This window comes from Plectrocnemia conspersa, unplaced genomic scaffold (genome assembly GCF_051122295.1).
Source record: "Plectrocnemia conspersa isolate PC_06_02 unplaced genomic scaffold, ASM5112229v1 ptg000003l, whole genome shotgun sequence".
NCBI lineage: Eukaryota > Metazoa > Arthropoda > Insecta > Trichoptera > Polycentropodidae > Plectrocnemia > Plectrocnemia conspersa.
The window spans coordinates 308078-326141 of record NW_028277167.1 but is presented as its reverse complement, the minus strand read 5'-3'; the positions used below and the strand labels follow the sequence as shown (position 1 = coordinate 326141).

Here is an 18064-nt window from a genome sequence, read left to right as displayed (position 1 = left end):
TTGACCGTCGCCCACTTTGAATCGCTTGTTTGACCGTCACCCAGCTGCCGCGTACTTATTCAAATAGGTATTTTCTGTCGTAAGTTTATATGTAAGTTTTCTTAGCTGTTTATTATTATTTGTTTTATTTTAATATATATTTATTTATATAAGATTATAACAAACAATTTACGACAAACTTTGTACTATGTTTAATTTACGGCAGACTTTGTATGGCCGCTAAGAGCGAATACAGGCCCTGGGAAAATAATGATTCCGGGTCTCGTGACAACAATAGCATTTTATATATTTTTTAACATGTAATATAATTTCTTGAATAAATAATAATAGGTGCGAATTAACCTATTCTATGTTCCAAATAAATATAAAAATTAGACCGTTGCGACATATTTTCTAATATCATATTTTATGTGAAGTATTTTAATTGGGCATTAAAAATTATTAAAAATATCTACTCATAATATTTACTTGATAATTATTCATGTTATATTTGCTGCTCAGTGCTGCCATATAGAGAATTTCCAGTCCAGGTCAAAAGCAATAAAATTGTGCCATCACGGTGAAAACGCTCAATTATCAAGCATTTATATTAAGACTCTTTATAACAATATTACGAGTGAGAATCGAATAAAGCACATCTAAACCAAATTTTGACCAATAGGAAAGCCCAAAAAAAGTAAGCCCGTTACGGCACCGAAACGATTTTATTGCTTTTGACGTGGATTTTTGCCTTCTGAGAAGGGATAACTGTTTTTTGCGCTCTCTTATTAACCAAAATTCGGTTTGAATATAATTTGATCAGCCCTATTAAATTAGAAGTTCATAGTAATATCAGTTAGGATAGCTATCATATTTTAAAAACATAGTGTAATATCGAAATGCAGACAAACTATGGAGCAATATGTGAGATGTGATGTCTATCTCTACTTATTCTTCCACTTATTTTTTCCTGAAAGATGATTTGGATTAAAAGTATTATTAGTTTTAGAACTTTTATTATGTTAGGTTTGGGTTTGAACAGCTAATGGACATTTCGCAACTGTCAAATTGAGCTTCATAGATATTGTAGAGCAGCATATTAGCGCCTATTAGTTAAATTATATTGTATATCTACTGGTGAAAATGTATTTGAACTTTACTAGTGAACATATAACTTAACCAAAAAATACACATTCACTGAAACATTTATACATCGGATGTAAATAAATAATGATATTACTACATATAGAAAAGTTTAAATAATATAATTGTACCAGCAACTGCCAGATAATATATATTTTCACTAGTAAAAATATTTCTTCTGGTGAAAATGTATTCCGATATGATTTTACTGAAATGACGTATTTTAAAAAATATTTTTAGTATTGATTCCAGACTGTTTTTTCTAGATTTTCTTTTAGTAAAAAACCATATGAAACTGAATATATTATTTATTTATTTTGCTGCATTAAATCTAGTTGTCAAACTACTGATAATGCAATCTATAAAAACATTTGATTTATATAATTCAGCTGGTGCTGTTATTGATTTTTCTTTATTTGTTTGCTTTTTCCTTAGATATTCGATCTGAATTTTTAGATCAAATACCTAAATTTACTGCTACTAATTTATATTTATTGAATATTTCTTCTCATGTCTAATATTTTTAATCGTTCAAATATCAATAAAGTCAACAATAATTTGCAAAGAAATTTTAACACAAACGGAACCACGTCAAAAAACTACAACCTTTCCCTTTGAATAATAATGTTTATTGTGAACGTACTACCTAGAAAGTGGGTGATTTTGAAGGCAATGTTCTGCTCTTTTTATTTCTTGTATGTATAAAATGGGCTGAAGGAACTTATACCTGAAATCGTCATTCGGAACACCTAAGAATTTTAGGAAGACTAAACACACAATAACACGCAGACTTTCGTAATAAAATTAGCGTTAATCACCGTAACCAAAACTTATTTGTTTTCAACATGTCCAGTTAACTTTTACAATGGTCAAGATGCTTAAACCAACTCGATCGCGAGATTTTGCTCGAATAAAATATTTACACAGCAACCAGCGAATGTTTCGCTGGTCCTTCGAAGCTTGATAAGACGATAATAAAATTTGTTTTAAATACTTGTTTAATTTATTTATTACTACAAACGAATAGAAAACAATAATTTAGGTCTCGCGCGATATATAGTTCCCGTCTCTTTTGTCGTCATTGGAAAGTGACCACAATAGTTTCGCACATAAAGGGGCACACATACTTGTTTCATTAGAGTGGCATAGGCGAATGTTATGTGTAAAGTTTATTGTTTTAAGTACTGGCATTGATTTAAATAAGCTTTTCTCCCATTTGTTCAATTCAAAAAGAGCGAATAGAGTTATTCACTTATCACACAATTCTTCATAAAATGAATAAGAAGCAAGTGTTCTTGGCGCGATTTAGATAAGTGTCTCCTTTCGCTATTACTTCCGAAATAGTAAATAAATACATAGTTAAAAATGCAAACATTGACAATGCTAATATTAATAACGAGCTACTCAAACTAGGAAGCGAACCTTACCTTGAAAATTATTTTAGAATATGGTTACGGAAAATTTTCACCGCAAAATATATTTTTCGTATCGTTTCATTACCGAAGAGCGGAGCGATTGGCGTTTTTATTGCGGTCTACGATATTTAAACCAACCTCAAAGTGGAATTAAGATAGCATGGATGTTAATAATATGACATGAAATTATATTTATAACAATATTTTGGATAGAAAAATATAAAGAAAAAATGGATGTAAAGACGTTTAAAAAATTAATAAATAAACGAAATAAAACATGGTCCATTTACTTCGTTATGTTTATTGTTTATCATTAGTTTTGGATATTAAAAGAAGGGCAAGCTATAAAACGTAATTGAAAATATAGTAGCAGAATAATCATAAATTTTATGTAAAAAGTATTGAGAAGATTGTCATTATAAAATTAAATCATTTTAAAATTTAGAAACATAGAAATAATGTTTATAGAAAAGATTAAAAATATATTTTGTAGATTTAAAAAGTAACATTATTAATTAGGATAAAAATTCTAAGGATAACTACCTAAATGTTAAATGATTGCTAATGTAGTGTTTGTAAAATGCAAATATTTTTACTCCTTATTTCTTAAGAATTGTATAACGTAATAAAATATATTATTTTGTACATTCATTTATTTTTAAATTGTAAATTTTTCATCGTAAGATGACATGCGTTAGTCCAATGCGTTAGAACGGGGTAAACAAATTCAACTCTTGCGAATTAGTAGTGAGACACATGACTGAATTCAAAGTCTGAAATCTATATTATTAAAGCTTACAATCAGTAATTAACATGTTAAGTCACGATGGTATAAATTTAATTTAAATGAATAACTATGTAAGATTTTATTTGATGATGCTGAAAGATATTTTGGCGAAACGAATAATAAACGTATAAACATTTTTATTTTAAATTTTCATAAAAAAGTTATACATAAAATTAGCAATAAAATTATCTACGATTATCTAGAAACACAAAATTAATACAAATTTATTTTCCTTAGTAAAGAAGATAAATCAAAATACCAGTTCATTATTTTCGTTTGACTTTTTAAATAATAATTTAGTCCTAATTTTGTGTGAAGAGGGCTTATTTTTTTGTTCAACAATTGCGATTAACACGTACAGTTCGCATTTTTTTGTTACATAGTTAGTTATAAAGTTTTCCGTTGATTTAACTCTTGATTTTGGACGTCAAACTGAACTGTATGCGAAGAGAGAAGCGGCGGGCCAGTTTTTTTTTGTCAAGCTTCTTATGAACTTAGTGTGTCTAAATTAGAGAGCTATTATATTTCCGAGGCCTTAAAATCTAAAGCGGATGTTCAACTATAAATGTTGGAAGCCTCAGAATAAATTTTATGGAATGTTGGTTTTCGACCCCTTCCGGTGGAATGGCCAATCACTAAAGGGTGACTGCAATGTAGTTATTTTTTAAAAACATCTAGAGCAGATGACGAATGTTTGTTAAATGCCAATCCCAAATGTACCTGCTAGCATTTTTCACATGGTATTTGAGTCGAATACATTTAATATTTTTGATTCTTGGCGGATATTTTGGTTTAATCTGCAAAGAACGGTAATGTCTTATTTAGACAAAAAACTACTTTGTCTCAAGCGTTTAAAACCCATCTTTGTATATCTCATGTCACCGAAGCTTATTATTTAATAGCATAATATTTTATATTCTCACTCCTATAAATTTTGCTAAAGGCTGCAAATTTGAAACCTTTTGAAGATATGATACCTTGAACTTTATGTTCAGGTGTGAATGTAAGTAGAAGTTCCAGAGAAAGTCCCCGAGGGAGTATCTGAGGAAGTAATTGTGGGTTGCCTGCGTTTCTGTATATATACATATGGCCCTTTTATTAAAGATTATGTTTTCCGCTACTTTCGGTGAAAAGGTCGTCGGATAGTTATTTTAAAACAATTTTCATCTTTTCTCAAGACATTTGCGACGGTTATTTTAATTTTTTTCTGATTTAAAACGGGTACTTTGACTTAATATGTAAAAGATTTTCTCACGGTAGTGTCCCATTTTAACAAAGAATATATTTTATTGCTCTAGAGCTCTAGATGTATAAGTCAAACGACGAAACTCTTTTTTTACCGGTATTCATAATTTATTGGCATAAAATTCTCATTCCTGTAAATTTGTCTAGAAGAATTTTAATCCTTTTTAGACCTGCTGATTTAATCGCACCATTGGGTGGTCCAATCGATGAATGGAAAGGTGGTTTAATCGATTAACGTTTTAGCCCGACATTATTTTATTTTGTTCTGTTTGCTCCCATTTCGAATTTTTACATCAAATATAATCCCAAGAAAAGACAAACTTGTAGATTTACAATCGACTAAAAAATAAAAATATATGTTTTCAATTGTACAGTTAATTTTAATATTTTTTATTCTGTTAATTATTGTAGACATGCAATATTTTTTAAACCCGAATCAACCAGAATTTAGAAACTAAATTTGTATTTTGTGAACTATATTAAGCAATTGGCTGTTATAATTTGTATATTTAATTCAATAAATAATGCGCTCTCAACATATCGCATTGAATATCCCTGCATCAGCAAAAAAAACATGCGGGCGAAAATGAGCTTCATATGCAACTGTTGTAACTAGTTGCGAGTGTAAATCGCGTTCTACTAAGAGGTAAGCTATAACTGCTATAAGCAATAGTTATATACATCAGTTTTTGAACTTGACCCCAAAAATATAAGTGGATTACTTATCTAAGGTAAAACAATAATATAAAAGAGATAGAATATAAGTACATAACAAGAAATAAAAATAATTATAAAATAGTTAGATAAGTAAAATCAATACACATCAAGATAAAGGTGTTTTAAAATTAACGCAAGATTTGAATTTGCCGTCAATCATAAAAATGTTGGCAATCCTGAAAAAAAATTGACAGCTGAGAGTTTAGGGTTAGTCAAAATGGAGTCTTACACGATACAACAACGTGTTTTCATTATTGAACAATATCTCAAAAATAATGAAAGCTTAGCGGCCGCATTTCTAAAATTTAATAAAAATTCAGAGAGACAGGATCAGTTGGAGGCACTACACACTAGTAGTCCAAAAACAAGCCGTTCAAATGTCAATATCGATGCAGTGCGTGAGAGTGTTGGTGAAAATCTCGAAACATCAAATCGGCGTCGTGGACATGAATTGCAAATTTCAAAAAGCTCTTTACAGCGTATACTCACAAAAGATCTGTATCTCCATGCTTACAAAATTCAATTACACAACAACTGAAGCCAAATGACCATGCACAGCGAAGAGAGTTCGTTGAATTTAATTTCGTTCGTTAATTTTGTGACCCCTATATATTGTATTAGCTGTATAACCTAGCTTCGCCCGGGATATATTCAAATTCATTATTTATTCATTATAATTAATTTTATTCATCCTGTTTTTACAAATTTATTTCAATACTTGGCTATGTACGATATTTTTAATCTAATGTTTTCACATATTGCAGTGGCATGTAATCGGTCAGCAGTACGTCGATATTCAGTTTTTTTCAACGGTTTCATTGGCACGCATTGTAGTAACATGTAATTTTATTTAATAAATAAAAGTTTAAAATTGCACAGTTGACTTATAAACAACAGCCGGAATGACATGTGCTAACGTACCGTCACTACTGTTCAGCGTTTGTGAGAAGTTATTCTGACTGACAAACAGACGCATAAATTTTTGGTTTTTAGTTTATCTGAAGGTGTGACTTTTAATAATAGAGTAGTTTTTTGAGATTTTCTGATGTAAATTAAGAACCCCAAATTTTAATTATATACCATATTTAACAAAGAAGGGATATCATTATTAATTTAGATTGTATATACATGTATATAATTTTTTTCAATTTTTTACATTTAGGATAATATATATTTCAAGATATGTTATTAATATATAAACGTATAATTTCAGTAATGATTAATTTTCATCATTCGGATTTCAAAAGTTGAGATAATTACCTGCGTCGAAGAACAGCGTTTGGTTTAACCGTCTCAAAGGGTTACTTTACCCCGAAGATACACCTGATCGTAAAACGCGATGAACCAAAATTGGAGCAAGAAATTTGAATTTGATAGAATTTATTTACCCGCATATGACAACACCGAAAGTGAAACATGCGGCCAACCGTTTGAAGAACAAATACAAAAGTAAGTTAAATGAACATAAATTTTCCACTGCGTCATGAGGAAATTCTTCGAGTGCCCACTATTTGTATAAGCTACATGGACATTTTATAATATCATGGCAAGTGTTGATGTTACAGTTAAATTATTGTTTGTATGGACCCCATACATTAAACATGTACCGGTAATTGGTACCTAGGAATGTTTTTGTCTGAGGGTTAATAAAAGTTGTGATAATATGGAGTACAAGTAGTAGGTAATATATTTACTAGTTTATATTAATATCGATCACAAGTGTATTAAGACAATTTATTAGTTACTGTTGAAAGTAAGTTCCATTGTTTCAGTCGGGGGCCGAGCAATTTTAGCTTGTTGCTTTGCTACATTAAGGTCCCTTACCAGATCACTTTGTTGGAATAAATGTGGTTTCTTTTCCTCGTATAACTTTCATCGCTCGATGATGATAACAGTTTCCTCGAGGTGGAAGCAATGGCATCCGAAGTAGTGAAAATGTTTACGACCCTAAATTGTTTTATTCCAGATATAGAGAAAGAGAATTTCCATATACAACAGAAAATGGTAACAAAGGCTTGAGGTATTCCATTCCAAGGTCATATGTGGCTAACGGACAACGGCAAGGAGCGGAAGCTGAGAGAATATCGCACGAAAGATTATCTGCTCTTCGACTGCCGGATGACGTAGAGGGAACATTATGGCAAGTCTTATTTCAAGGAATCGCTTATGCTGGAACGACGCATACGAAAGACGGACGATTGATAAATAGAGAGCACGATTTTGTGCTTTTCTCTAGGTTTAACGGTATTAATTTGGTTGCTCCTTTCATCAAATTTAATGTTGAAATATTAAAAAATCTTTATTTTACAGACAAATATTTCGTATCATTGATAGAGGTAAAGTCTTCGTGCGATTCTTTAGAAGCCTTGGGTGTAAAGTTGTCAAGCGAAAGCATTAAAGTTACGAAGACATCAAACATCAAAGATAATAAAAGACAGGGAAAAAATCAGCTCGGCGTTCATTTACAAATCATAGAGTGCGCTACCGCCATATCGAAAGTTGAGATAAACACGTTTCTATTCTGGCCCTTCTTAACCGCGGATACCATAGATCCTAAGGAAAAAAAAATTACACGGTGGAAGGAAGAGAAGGGTTTGCACGTTTTCACTGATACGCTTTCCGATCAGAAAGCTTTCGACGTTTGGTTCTATGAGAACGTTTTGAAAAACAAAATAACGATGGAAAAGGAGCATTTTGATAAATTGTTTCATAGGTGCGTATTCAGAGTTTTAAAAATTAACTTATTTTATGTTATAATGTTTTGACTTTATTTTAGATATATCGTATTGAGTTGTGGTATATTAATTAACGAATTTGACGAAGCAATGGTGGCTTTACTTACGCCGGAGCAAGAGGAAGTTTTGCATTCGTCACCCAAGGCAAACGCTAGACCTACGCTCATTTGTGGAGGCGCAGGGACGGGAAAAACTTTATTAATATTACACAGACTGAAGTTTTGGTTTGAACAAGGATTGTTAAACGATAAAAACAGGGCAATTTACGTGTCCCAGTTTTCCCCCTTGAGGTTATTAGTAAATTTAAAACCTATTTTTTGATTTTGCCGTATGACTTGGGGATTGACGTCCAAGCGAATGTTAAAAATATATTTTAAACCCCTATTTTTCTTACATCTAAATAGAGCTATTCTTTCCTTGCAGTGTTCGAAATACCTGTGAAATGTAATTATACTTAATTTTATATTTCAGGTGCGATATCCGGCAGAGACTCAAAAAGACAAATTTTAACGAACACGTCGACGTTAAAGAATGGTTAGACGATCTAGTAGAGTTCAAATCTGAATATGCCCATATATACATGGACGATGTCTTTATTAGATTAGATTATCCGAAGAGGAAAACTACACTTCAACGTCGAAAATTGGATCGCAACGGAGAAATGTTACACAACTATCGTAAAACGTACAACAGTACAGGCGAATTTGGTGATTATTGGTTCGTTTTTAATCCGAATCAAGTAGCGCTATTTGCGTATACTTATCCCGACAGCTATGATAAACGATTACTATCGTTATACAAACAATTATTGACGCCTGATTATACCCTATCGAAAGCTGTCAGAAACCCGAAAGCGATTTGTGATTTCACTCAAGATATTCTTCAGTTTTACAAATCTACAAACGAGCTTTATAAAAGTGAACACGAAATAGGACCAGCAATATTAAACTCTATCGTGGGTCACGAAGTTAACGGTGCTTTTTTGTATTGGATCAAATCTGATAAATTTGCTCTACCCGTATGTGACGACATTGCAATGTACGAAAATACGTTTAACGCTTTAGTCAAAGGCATCGTGGATATGAAATCGGCTAAGGGAATAGACCCGTGCGACGTGTGTGTCGGTCTTTTTATAAAACATCAAATAGATCCTAATGATTATTTAACGAATATTAATAAAGCGATCGATTCGCTATTCACACCGAGCGATTATAAGCCAATTGTCGCAACCGAAAACTTGCAAGATTTCATTCTTAAATCGAATAAGAATGCATTTTTTTGGACGAGCTGTGTCGGGGATCTCACTGGGTTAGAATTTAAAGTTGTCATTATGGTAATAGAAGAATCTATCGATTTGATAATAGAATGTTACAATATCTACTTGCTGGCATCTAGGTGCACTTGCCTTTTAATTTTGGTCAGTAGTGAAAAAGTTAAGAACGAATTACCCTTCTTTGTAAAATTTAGAGAGTACGTATTTGATTAAATGGTGGTATTAAAATAAAATATAGTTGCGATTTTGCGCTACAGCATGTTTATTTTTATAAAAGTAAAAGGTATTCAGTTTTTAATTATTATTAAATGTGTAACAGTTTTTGAATCGCGTAAAATTTGCGGAATTTCTATAAAACGCGATGATGCGTTTCGCATTCCAGTAATTCAATCGTTTCCGACAACCGGATTGCACTCTGAATTTCAGACTTTGACGCTGAACCGAAGTCGATGCAAAGAGGGAAGCGGCTGTTTCGTCAGCCTCGGTTCACACTTCGGTGTAGTTTTGCTTGACGAAAGTAAATCATAAAAATTATATATCTTAAACATCCAACCATCTCAATCTTTCAACTTCCGCAACTAGTAAATCTAGTGTTATATAAAACTACTCTCATGCACCTATTTTGTAATCTTTACAATATATTGCTGCATATTATTAGACAAGTAATTAAAATTAATTTATTTCTGATTTTATTATATTTATTTATTTATGTCATTAATTTATTTAGATATTATAATTTTTACAATAAACAAATTTTAACTAAATACACAAATAATACATAATATAAACAGAACATAAAAAAAGAAGAAAATATGCACGAAGGTGTTTCTTTATTAAATTTAGGAAACCCACTACATTTTTATTTTTGCGGATTGTCCTAGTAATATTATTATACAAATTCACACCTCAGTGCAAAATTCTTTTGGCCGTACTCGTTTTCTTAAACCTAACTATCATAAAATTGTCTCTATTTCTAGTATTAAAATTCTTCGTTAACATATTATTTTCTAACTTAAAGATAACTACTAAAACATTCATATTTAATATTTCTTGAACATCTAACCATTCTAATCTATCAATCATACTTCTACAACTAGTAAATCTATTTTTATTTAAACTACTCTCATTGCACTATTTTGTAATTTTTGCAACAATGTTTTATCTACTTTATTTAACAAAGATAATATTGCATATAATTATAATATGAGTTAATAATTTTAAAATAAAGGTATTTTCTAATAATATATTTTTTTGTTTTAATGTTTATTTTATTAATATTTACAATAAAGCTAAGCGTGCAACTTTTTTTTTATTTCTGTCACCGCATATAATTAACGATCGTTCAGTTTACCGTCGCCCACTTTGAATCGTTTGTTTAACCGTCACTCAGCTGCCGCGTACTTATTCAAATTGGTAGTTTCTGTCGTAAGTTTTCTTACCTGTTTATTATTATTTGTTTTATTTTAATATCTATTTATTTATTATATATAAGATTATAACTTTATAACAAACAATTTACGGCAGACTTTGTATGGCCGCTGAGAGCGAACCCGGGCCCTGGGAAAACAATGATTCCAGGCCTTGTGACAAAAATAGCATTTTATATATTTTTTAACTTGCAATATAATTTCTTGAATAAATAATAATAGGTGTGAATTTACCCATTCTATGTTATGTAATGATAAATATATATATAAATTACTACATATAGAAAATTTCTAATCATCTAATTGTACTAGCACCTGCCAGATAATTTATATTTTCACTAGTAAAAATATATGTCTACTGGTGAAAATGTATTCCGATATGAATTTACTGAAATGACAAATTTTAAAAAATATTTTCGAGATAGATTTGATATCGTTTTTTCTAGATTTTCTTTTAGGAATAACCATATGAAACTGAATGTATTTAGTTGTCAAATTACTGTTAATTCAATCAATAAAAACATTTAATTTATATTATTCAGCTGGTGCCGTTGTTGATTTTTTGTTATTTTTTTGCTTCTTCCTTAAATATTCAATTTGAATTTTCAGATCAAATACCTAAATTCACTGCCACTAATTTACATTTATTGAATATTTCCTCTCATGTCTAATATTTTTAAACGTTCAAAAAGCAATAAGGTCAACAATAATTTGCAAACAAATCTTAATACAAACGGAACCGCGTCAAAAAACTACAACCCGTCCCTTTGAATATAAATGTTTATTGTGAACGTACTACCTAGAAAGTGGGTGCTTTTGAAGGCAATATTTCGCTTTTTTTTATTTCTTGTATGTATAAAAAGGGCTGAAGGAACTTATTTAAGAAGACTAAACATACAATAACACGCAGACTTTCGTAATACAATTTGGGTTAATCGCCGTAACCAAAACTACTTTATTTGCGACATGCCCAGTTAACTTTTATTATAGCCAAGATGCTCAAACCGACTCGATCGCGAGTTTTTGCTCGAATAAAATATTTAAACAGCAATCAGCGAGTGTTTCGCTGGTCCTTCGAAGCTTGTTAAGACGATAATAAAATTTGTTTTAAATAATTGTTTAATTTATGTATTACTACAAACGCGTAGAAAACAATGTGTATATGTGAAGTTTAATATTTTTAAGTAATGGCATTGGTCTAAATAAGCTTTTCTCCCATTTGTTTAATTCAGAGAGCGAACAGTGATTCACTCATCACATAATTCTCCATAAAATGAATAAATAGTAAAAGTGTTCTTGGCGTGATTTAGATCAGTGTCTTCTTTTGCCATTACTTCCAAAATAATAAATAAATATATAATTAAAAATGCAAACATTGCCAATGCTAATATTAATAACGAGCTACTCATACCAGGAAGCGAACCTTGCCTTGAAAATGTTATTAGAATATGGTTATGGATAATTTTCACCGCAAAATTTATTTATCGTATCGCGTCATTACCGAAGAGCGGAGCGATTGGCGTTTTTATTGCGGTCTGCGATATTTAAACCAATCTCAAAGTGGAATTAAGATAGCATAGATGTTAACAATATGACATGAAATTATATTTATAACAATATTATGGATAGAAAAAGAGAAATGTAACGAAAAATATAAAGAAAAAATGGATGTTTTGCTAGTGATGGTAAAAACGTTTTAGAAAATAATAAATAAACCAAATAAAACATTATGGTCCATTTAATTCGTTATGTTTATTGTTTATCATTAGTTTTGGATATTAAATATTAAATCATTTTAAAATTTAGAAACATAGAATTAATATTTATAGAAAAGATTAAAAATATATTTTGTAGATTTAAAAAATAACAATATTAATTAGGAAAAAAATCCTAAGAATAAACACCTAAATATTAAATGATTGCTAATGTAGTGTTTGTAAAAAGCAAATATTTTTACTCCTTTTTTCTTAAGAATTGTATAACGTAATAAAATATTTTATTTTGTGCAAAAATTTATTCTTAAATCGCAAATTTTTTATCGTAACATGACATTCGTTAGTCCAATGCGTTACAACGGGGTAAACAAATTTAACTCCTGCGAATAAGTAGTGAGACACATGACTGAATTCAAAGTCTTTGAATCAGTGAAATCTATATTATTAATTATAAACTATTATTAAAGCTTACAATCAGTAATAAATATGTTAGGTCACGATGGTATAAATTTAATTTAAATGAATAACTATGTAAGATTTTATTTGATGATGCTGAAAGATATTTTGGCGAATCGTATAATAAGCCTTTTAACCCGACAATATTTTATTTTGTTCTGTTTGCTCTCAATTCGAATTTTTACATCATATATAATCCCAAGAAAAGACAAACTTATAGATTTACAATCGACTAAGAAATAAAAATATATGTTTTCAATTGTATAGTGAATCTTAATATATTTTATTTTGTAAATTATTGTAGACATCAAATATTTTTCAAACCCGAATCAACCATAATTTAGAAACTAAATTTGTAGTTTGTAAACTATATTAAACAATTGGCTGTTATAATTGTTTATTTAATTTAATAAATAATGCGCTATTAACACATCGCATTGAATATCCCTGCATCAGCAAAAAAAACATGCGGGCGAAAATGAGCTTCATATGCAACTATTGTAACTAGTTGTGAGTGTAAATCGCGTACCTACTACTTCGAAAGAGGTAAGCTGCAACTGATATAAGCAATAGTTTTTGAACATCAGTTTTTAAACTTGGCCCCAAAAATGTAAGTGGAGTACGTATCTAAGGTAAAAGGGATAGAATGCAAGTATTTTTAAAGAAATAGAAATAATTATAAAATAATTAGACAGGTAAAATCAATACACATCAAGATAAAGGTTGTTTTAAAAGTAACGCAATATTTGAATTGGCCGTCATTTGTGCAGTAAATGTTGGCAACCCTGAAAAAAATTTGACAGCTGAGAGTTTAGGGTTAGTCAAAATGGAGCGTTACACGATACAACCTGTTTTAATTATTGAACAATATCTCAAAAATAATGAAAGTTTGGCGGCCGCAATTCGAAACATTAATAAAAATTCAGAGAGACTGGATCAGTCGGAGACGCTAAACACACTGGTCGTCCGAAAACAAGCAGTTCAAATGTCAATATCGAAACAGTGCGTGAGAGTGTTGGTGAAAATCCCGGAACATCAATTCGGCGTCGTGGACAAGAATTGCAAATTTCAAGAAGCTCTTTACAGCATCACAAAAGATCTGTGTTTCCATGCTTACAAAATTCAATTAACACAACAGCTGAAGCCATGACCATAGTGACCATGCACAGCGAAGAGAGCTCGTTGAATTTAATTTCGTTCGTCAATTTTGTGACCCCTATATATTGTATTAGCTTTATAACCTAGCTTCGCCCGGGATATATTCAAATTCATTATTTATTCATTATAATTCATTTTATTTATCCTGTTCTTACAAATTTATTTCAATACTTGGCTATGTACAATATTTTTAGTCTAATATTTTCACATATTGCAGTGGCATGTAATCAGTCAGCAGCACGTCTCTGTTCAATTTTTTTACAACGGTTTCATTGGCACGCATTGCAGTAACATGTAATTTTATTTAATAAATAAAAGTTTAAAATAGCACAGTTGACTTATAAACAGCAGCCGGAATGACATGTGCTAACGTACCGTCGCTAATGATCAGCGTTTATGAGAAGTTCTTCTGACTGAATAACAGACACATATTTTTTGTTTTATAGTTTATCTGAAGGTGTGACTTTTATAATAGAATAGTTTTTTGATATTTTCTGATGTAAATTAAGAACCTCAAATTTTAATTATATACCATATATAACAAAAAAGGGATATCAGTATTAATTTAGATATACACATGTATATATTTTTTTCCATTAAGGATAATATATATTTCAAGATATGTTATTAATATTTAAACGTATTATTTCAGTAATGATTAATTTTCATCATTCGGATTCCAAAAGTTAAGAGAATTACTTGCGTCGAAGAACAGCATTCGGTTTAACCGTCTCAAAGGGTTACTTTACTCTAAAGATACACCTGATCGTTAAACCGCGATGAACCAAAATTGGAGCAAGAAATTTGAATTTGATAAAATTTATTTACCCGCATATGACAACACCGAAAGTGAAACATGCGGCCAACCGTTTGAAGAACAAATACAAAAGTAAGTTAAATGAACATAAATTTTCCACTGCGTCATGAGGAAATTCTTCGAGTGCCCACTATTTGTATAAGCTACATGGACATTTTATAATATCATGGCAAGTGTTGATGTTACAGTTAAATTATTGTTTGTATGGACCACATACATTAAACATGTACCGGTAATTGGTACCTAGGAATGTTTTTGTCTGAGGGTTAATAAAAGTTGTGATAATATGGAGTACAAGTAGTAGGTAATATATTTACTAGTTTATATTAATATCGATCACAAGTGTATTAAGACAATTTATTAGTTACTGTTGAAAGTAAGTTCCGTTGTTTCAGTCGGGGGCTGAGCAATTTTAGCTTGTTGCTTTGATACATTAAGGTCCCTTACCAGATCAGTGTGTTGAATTAAATGTGGTTTCTTTTCCTCGTATAGCTCATCGCTCGATGATGATGACAGCTTCCTCGAGGTAGAAGCAATAAGTTCTTCATGAAATATAAGATATTGGATGGTGGAGGTGTCACTGGTATGTCAGAACCATGTAAAACTGGTCTTATGGCAGATTGAAGATGCGGATGCAAAAAATGCAATGTTTATTTTTACTTGAGAATCCTGTGACATCAGTAAGGCAGAAGTAGCAATCTACAAATGACGTCGTTCTTCCTTATCCATATAACGACTGAGTTAGGTTTACCATACAAAATGTGAAACAAACATGAGGAGCCCATGATTTGTCTTGATCACCAATATGGCATCCGAAGTAGTGAAAATGTTTGCGACCCTAAATTGTTTTATTCCAGATATAGAGAAAGAGAATTTCCATATACAACAGAAAATGGTAACAAAAGCTTGAGGTATTCCATTCCAAGGTCATACGTGGCTAACGGACAACGGCAAGGAGCGGAAGCTGAGAGAATATCGCACGAAAGATTATCTGCTCTTCGACTGCCGGATGGCGTAGAAGGAACATTATGGCAAGTCTTATTTCAAGGAATCGCTTATGCTGGAACTACGCATACGAAAGACGGACGATTGATAAATAGAGAGCACGATTTTGTGCTTTTCTCTAGGTTTAACGGTATTAATTTGGTTGCTCCTTTCATCAAATTTAATGTTGAAATATTAAAAAATCTTTATTTTACAGACAAATATTTCGTATCATTGATAGAGGTAAAGTCGTCGTGCGATTCTTTAGAAGCCGTAGGTATAAAGTTGTCGAGCGAAAGCATAAAAGTTACGAAGACGTCTAACATCAAAGATAATAAACGACAAGGAAAAAATCAACTCGGCGTTCATTTACAAATCATTGAGTGCGCTACCGCCATATCGAAAGTTGAGATAAACACGTTTCTATTCTGGCCCTTCTTGACCGCAAATACCATAGATCCTAAGGAAAAAAAAATTACACGGTGGAAGGAAGAGAAGGGTTTGCACGTTTTCACCGATACGCTTTCCGATCAGAAAGCTTTTGATGTTTGGTTCTATGATAATGTTTTGAAAATGAAAATAACAATGGAAAAGGAACGTTTCGATAAATTGTTTCATAGGTGTGTATTCAAAGTGTTAAAATTAATTTATCTTATGTTATAATGCTTTGACTTTATTTCAGATATATCGTATTGAGTTGCGGTATATTAATCAACGAATTTGACGAAGCAATGGTTGCTTTGCTTACGCCAGAGCAAGAGGAAGTTTTGCATTCGTTACCCAAGGCCGACGCTAGAACTACGTTTATTTGCGGAGGCGCAGGGACGGGAAAAACTTTATTAATATTACACAGGATGAAGTTTTGGTTCGAACGAGGATTGTTAAACGATAAAAACAGGGCACTTTACTTGTTTCAGTTTTCCCCATTGAGGTTATTATTAAATTTAAGATATATTTTTTTATTTTAATGTATAACCCGGGGAATGACGTCCGAGAAAATATTAAAATATATTTATTTTATTTATTTTCCTAAAAATTTTCATGAACAGAATCAGCATTTAATCTTATGTTTAAATCTAGCCGTAAAATGTAATTATACTTAATTTTGTATTTCAGGTGCGATTTTCGTCAGAGACTCAAAAAGACAAATTTTAACGAGCACGTAGACATTGTAGAATGGGCACACGATCTAGTAGCGATTAAATCTAAATATTCCCATATATACACCGACGATGTCTTTATTAGATTAGATTATCCGAAGAGGAAAGCTACACTTCATCGTCGAAAATTGGATCGCAACGGAGAAATGTTAGATAACTATCGTAAAACGTACAACAGTACAGGCGATTATGGTGATTATTGGTTCGTTTTTAATCCGAATCAAGTAGCGCTATATGCATATACATATCCCGGCAGCTATGATAAACGATTATTATCGTTATACAAACAATTATTGACGCCCGATTATACCCTATCGAAAACTGTCAGAAACCCGAAAGCGATTTGTGATTTCACTCAAGATCTTCTTCAGTTTTACAAACGTACGAACGAACTTTATAAAAGTGAACACAAAATAGGACCAGTGATATTAAACTCGACCGTGGGTCACGAAGTTACAGGTGCATCCTTGTATTGGATCAAATCTGAAAAATTTGCTGTACCCGTGTGTGACGACATTGCAATATACGAAAATACGTTTAACGCTTTAGTCAAAGGCATCGTGGATATGAAATCGGCTAAGGGGATAGACCCGTGCGACGTGTGTGTCGGTCTTTTTATAAAACATCAAACAGATCCTAATGATTATTTAACGAATATTAATAAAGCAATCGATTCCTTATTCACACCGAGCGATTATAAGCCAATTATCGCAACCGAAAACTTGCAAGACTTCATTCTTAAAGCTAATAAAAATGCATTTTTTTTGGCGCGTCGTATCGTGGATCTCACTGGGTTAGAATTTAAAGTTGTCGTGATGGTCATTGAAGAATCTACCGATTTAATAATTGAATGTTACAATATTTACTTACTGGCATCTAGGTGCACGTGCCTTTTACTTTTGGTCAGTAGTGAAAAAGTTAAGAACGAATTACCCTTTTTTGAAAAATTTAGAGAATACGTATTCGATTAAATGATGTATTAAAATAAAATATAGTTGCGATATTGCGCTACAGCGTTTTTATTTTTATTTCATTTTATGTCATTTTATTGCT

General features: G+C 31.3%; 2 protein-coding genes across 11 annotated transcripts in view; both read left to right on the top strand.

Moving 5' to 3' along the window:
* The window catches only part of LOC148236276 (uncharacterized), a 24610-nt gene extending 14644 nt beyond the window's left edge, over positions 1-9966 (top strand). For 3 of the 6 annotated variants that reach the window (XM_088182190.1, XM_088182191.1, XM_088182192.1), the window contains exon 7: positions 6500-6735. In XM_088182190.1, coding sequence (XP_088038316.1) covers positions 6500-6537 — 38 coding nt within the window. In that variant the 3' untranslated portion in view covers positions 6538-6735. Of the gene's footprint in view, positions 1-6499; positions 6736-7252; positions 7531-7596; positions 8000-8062; positions 8312-8492 lie in introns of those variants that run through there. The other 3 variants (XM_088182188.1, XM_088182189.1, XM_088182193.1) reach the window with 2 other exon arrangements.
* LOC148236275 (uncharacterized) lies at positions 8622-18030 on the top strand. Of its 5 annotated transcripts, none has more exons than XM_088182205.1 (6): positions 8622-8738; positions 14703-14939; positions 15725-16002; positions 16069-16471; positions 16534-16782; positions 16968-18030. In XM_088182205.1, the coding sequence occupies exons 2-6, from the start codon at positions 14830-14832 to the stop codon at positions 17980-17982; spliced, it is 2055 nt and encodes a 684-aa protein (XP_088038331.1). In that variant the 5' UTR covers positions 8622-8738; positions 14703-14829; the 3' UTR covers positions 17983-18030. The 5 variants fall into 5 exon arrangements, with proteins under 5 accessions (XP_088038331.1, XP_088038332.1, XP_088038330.1 ...); XM_088182206.1 differs by having other exon boundaries at positions 8626-8728; XM_088182204.1 differs by lacking the exon at positions 8622-8738 and adding an exon at positions 10122-14088.
* Positions 18031-18064: the final 34 nt, after the last annotated feature.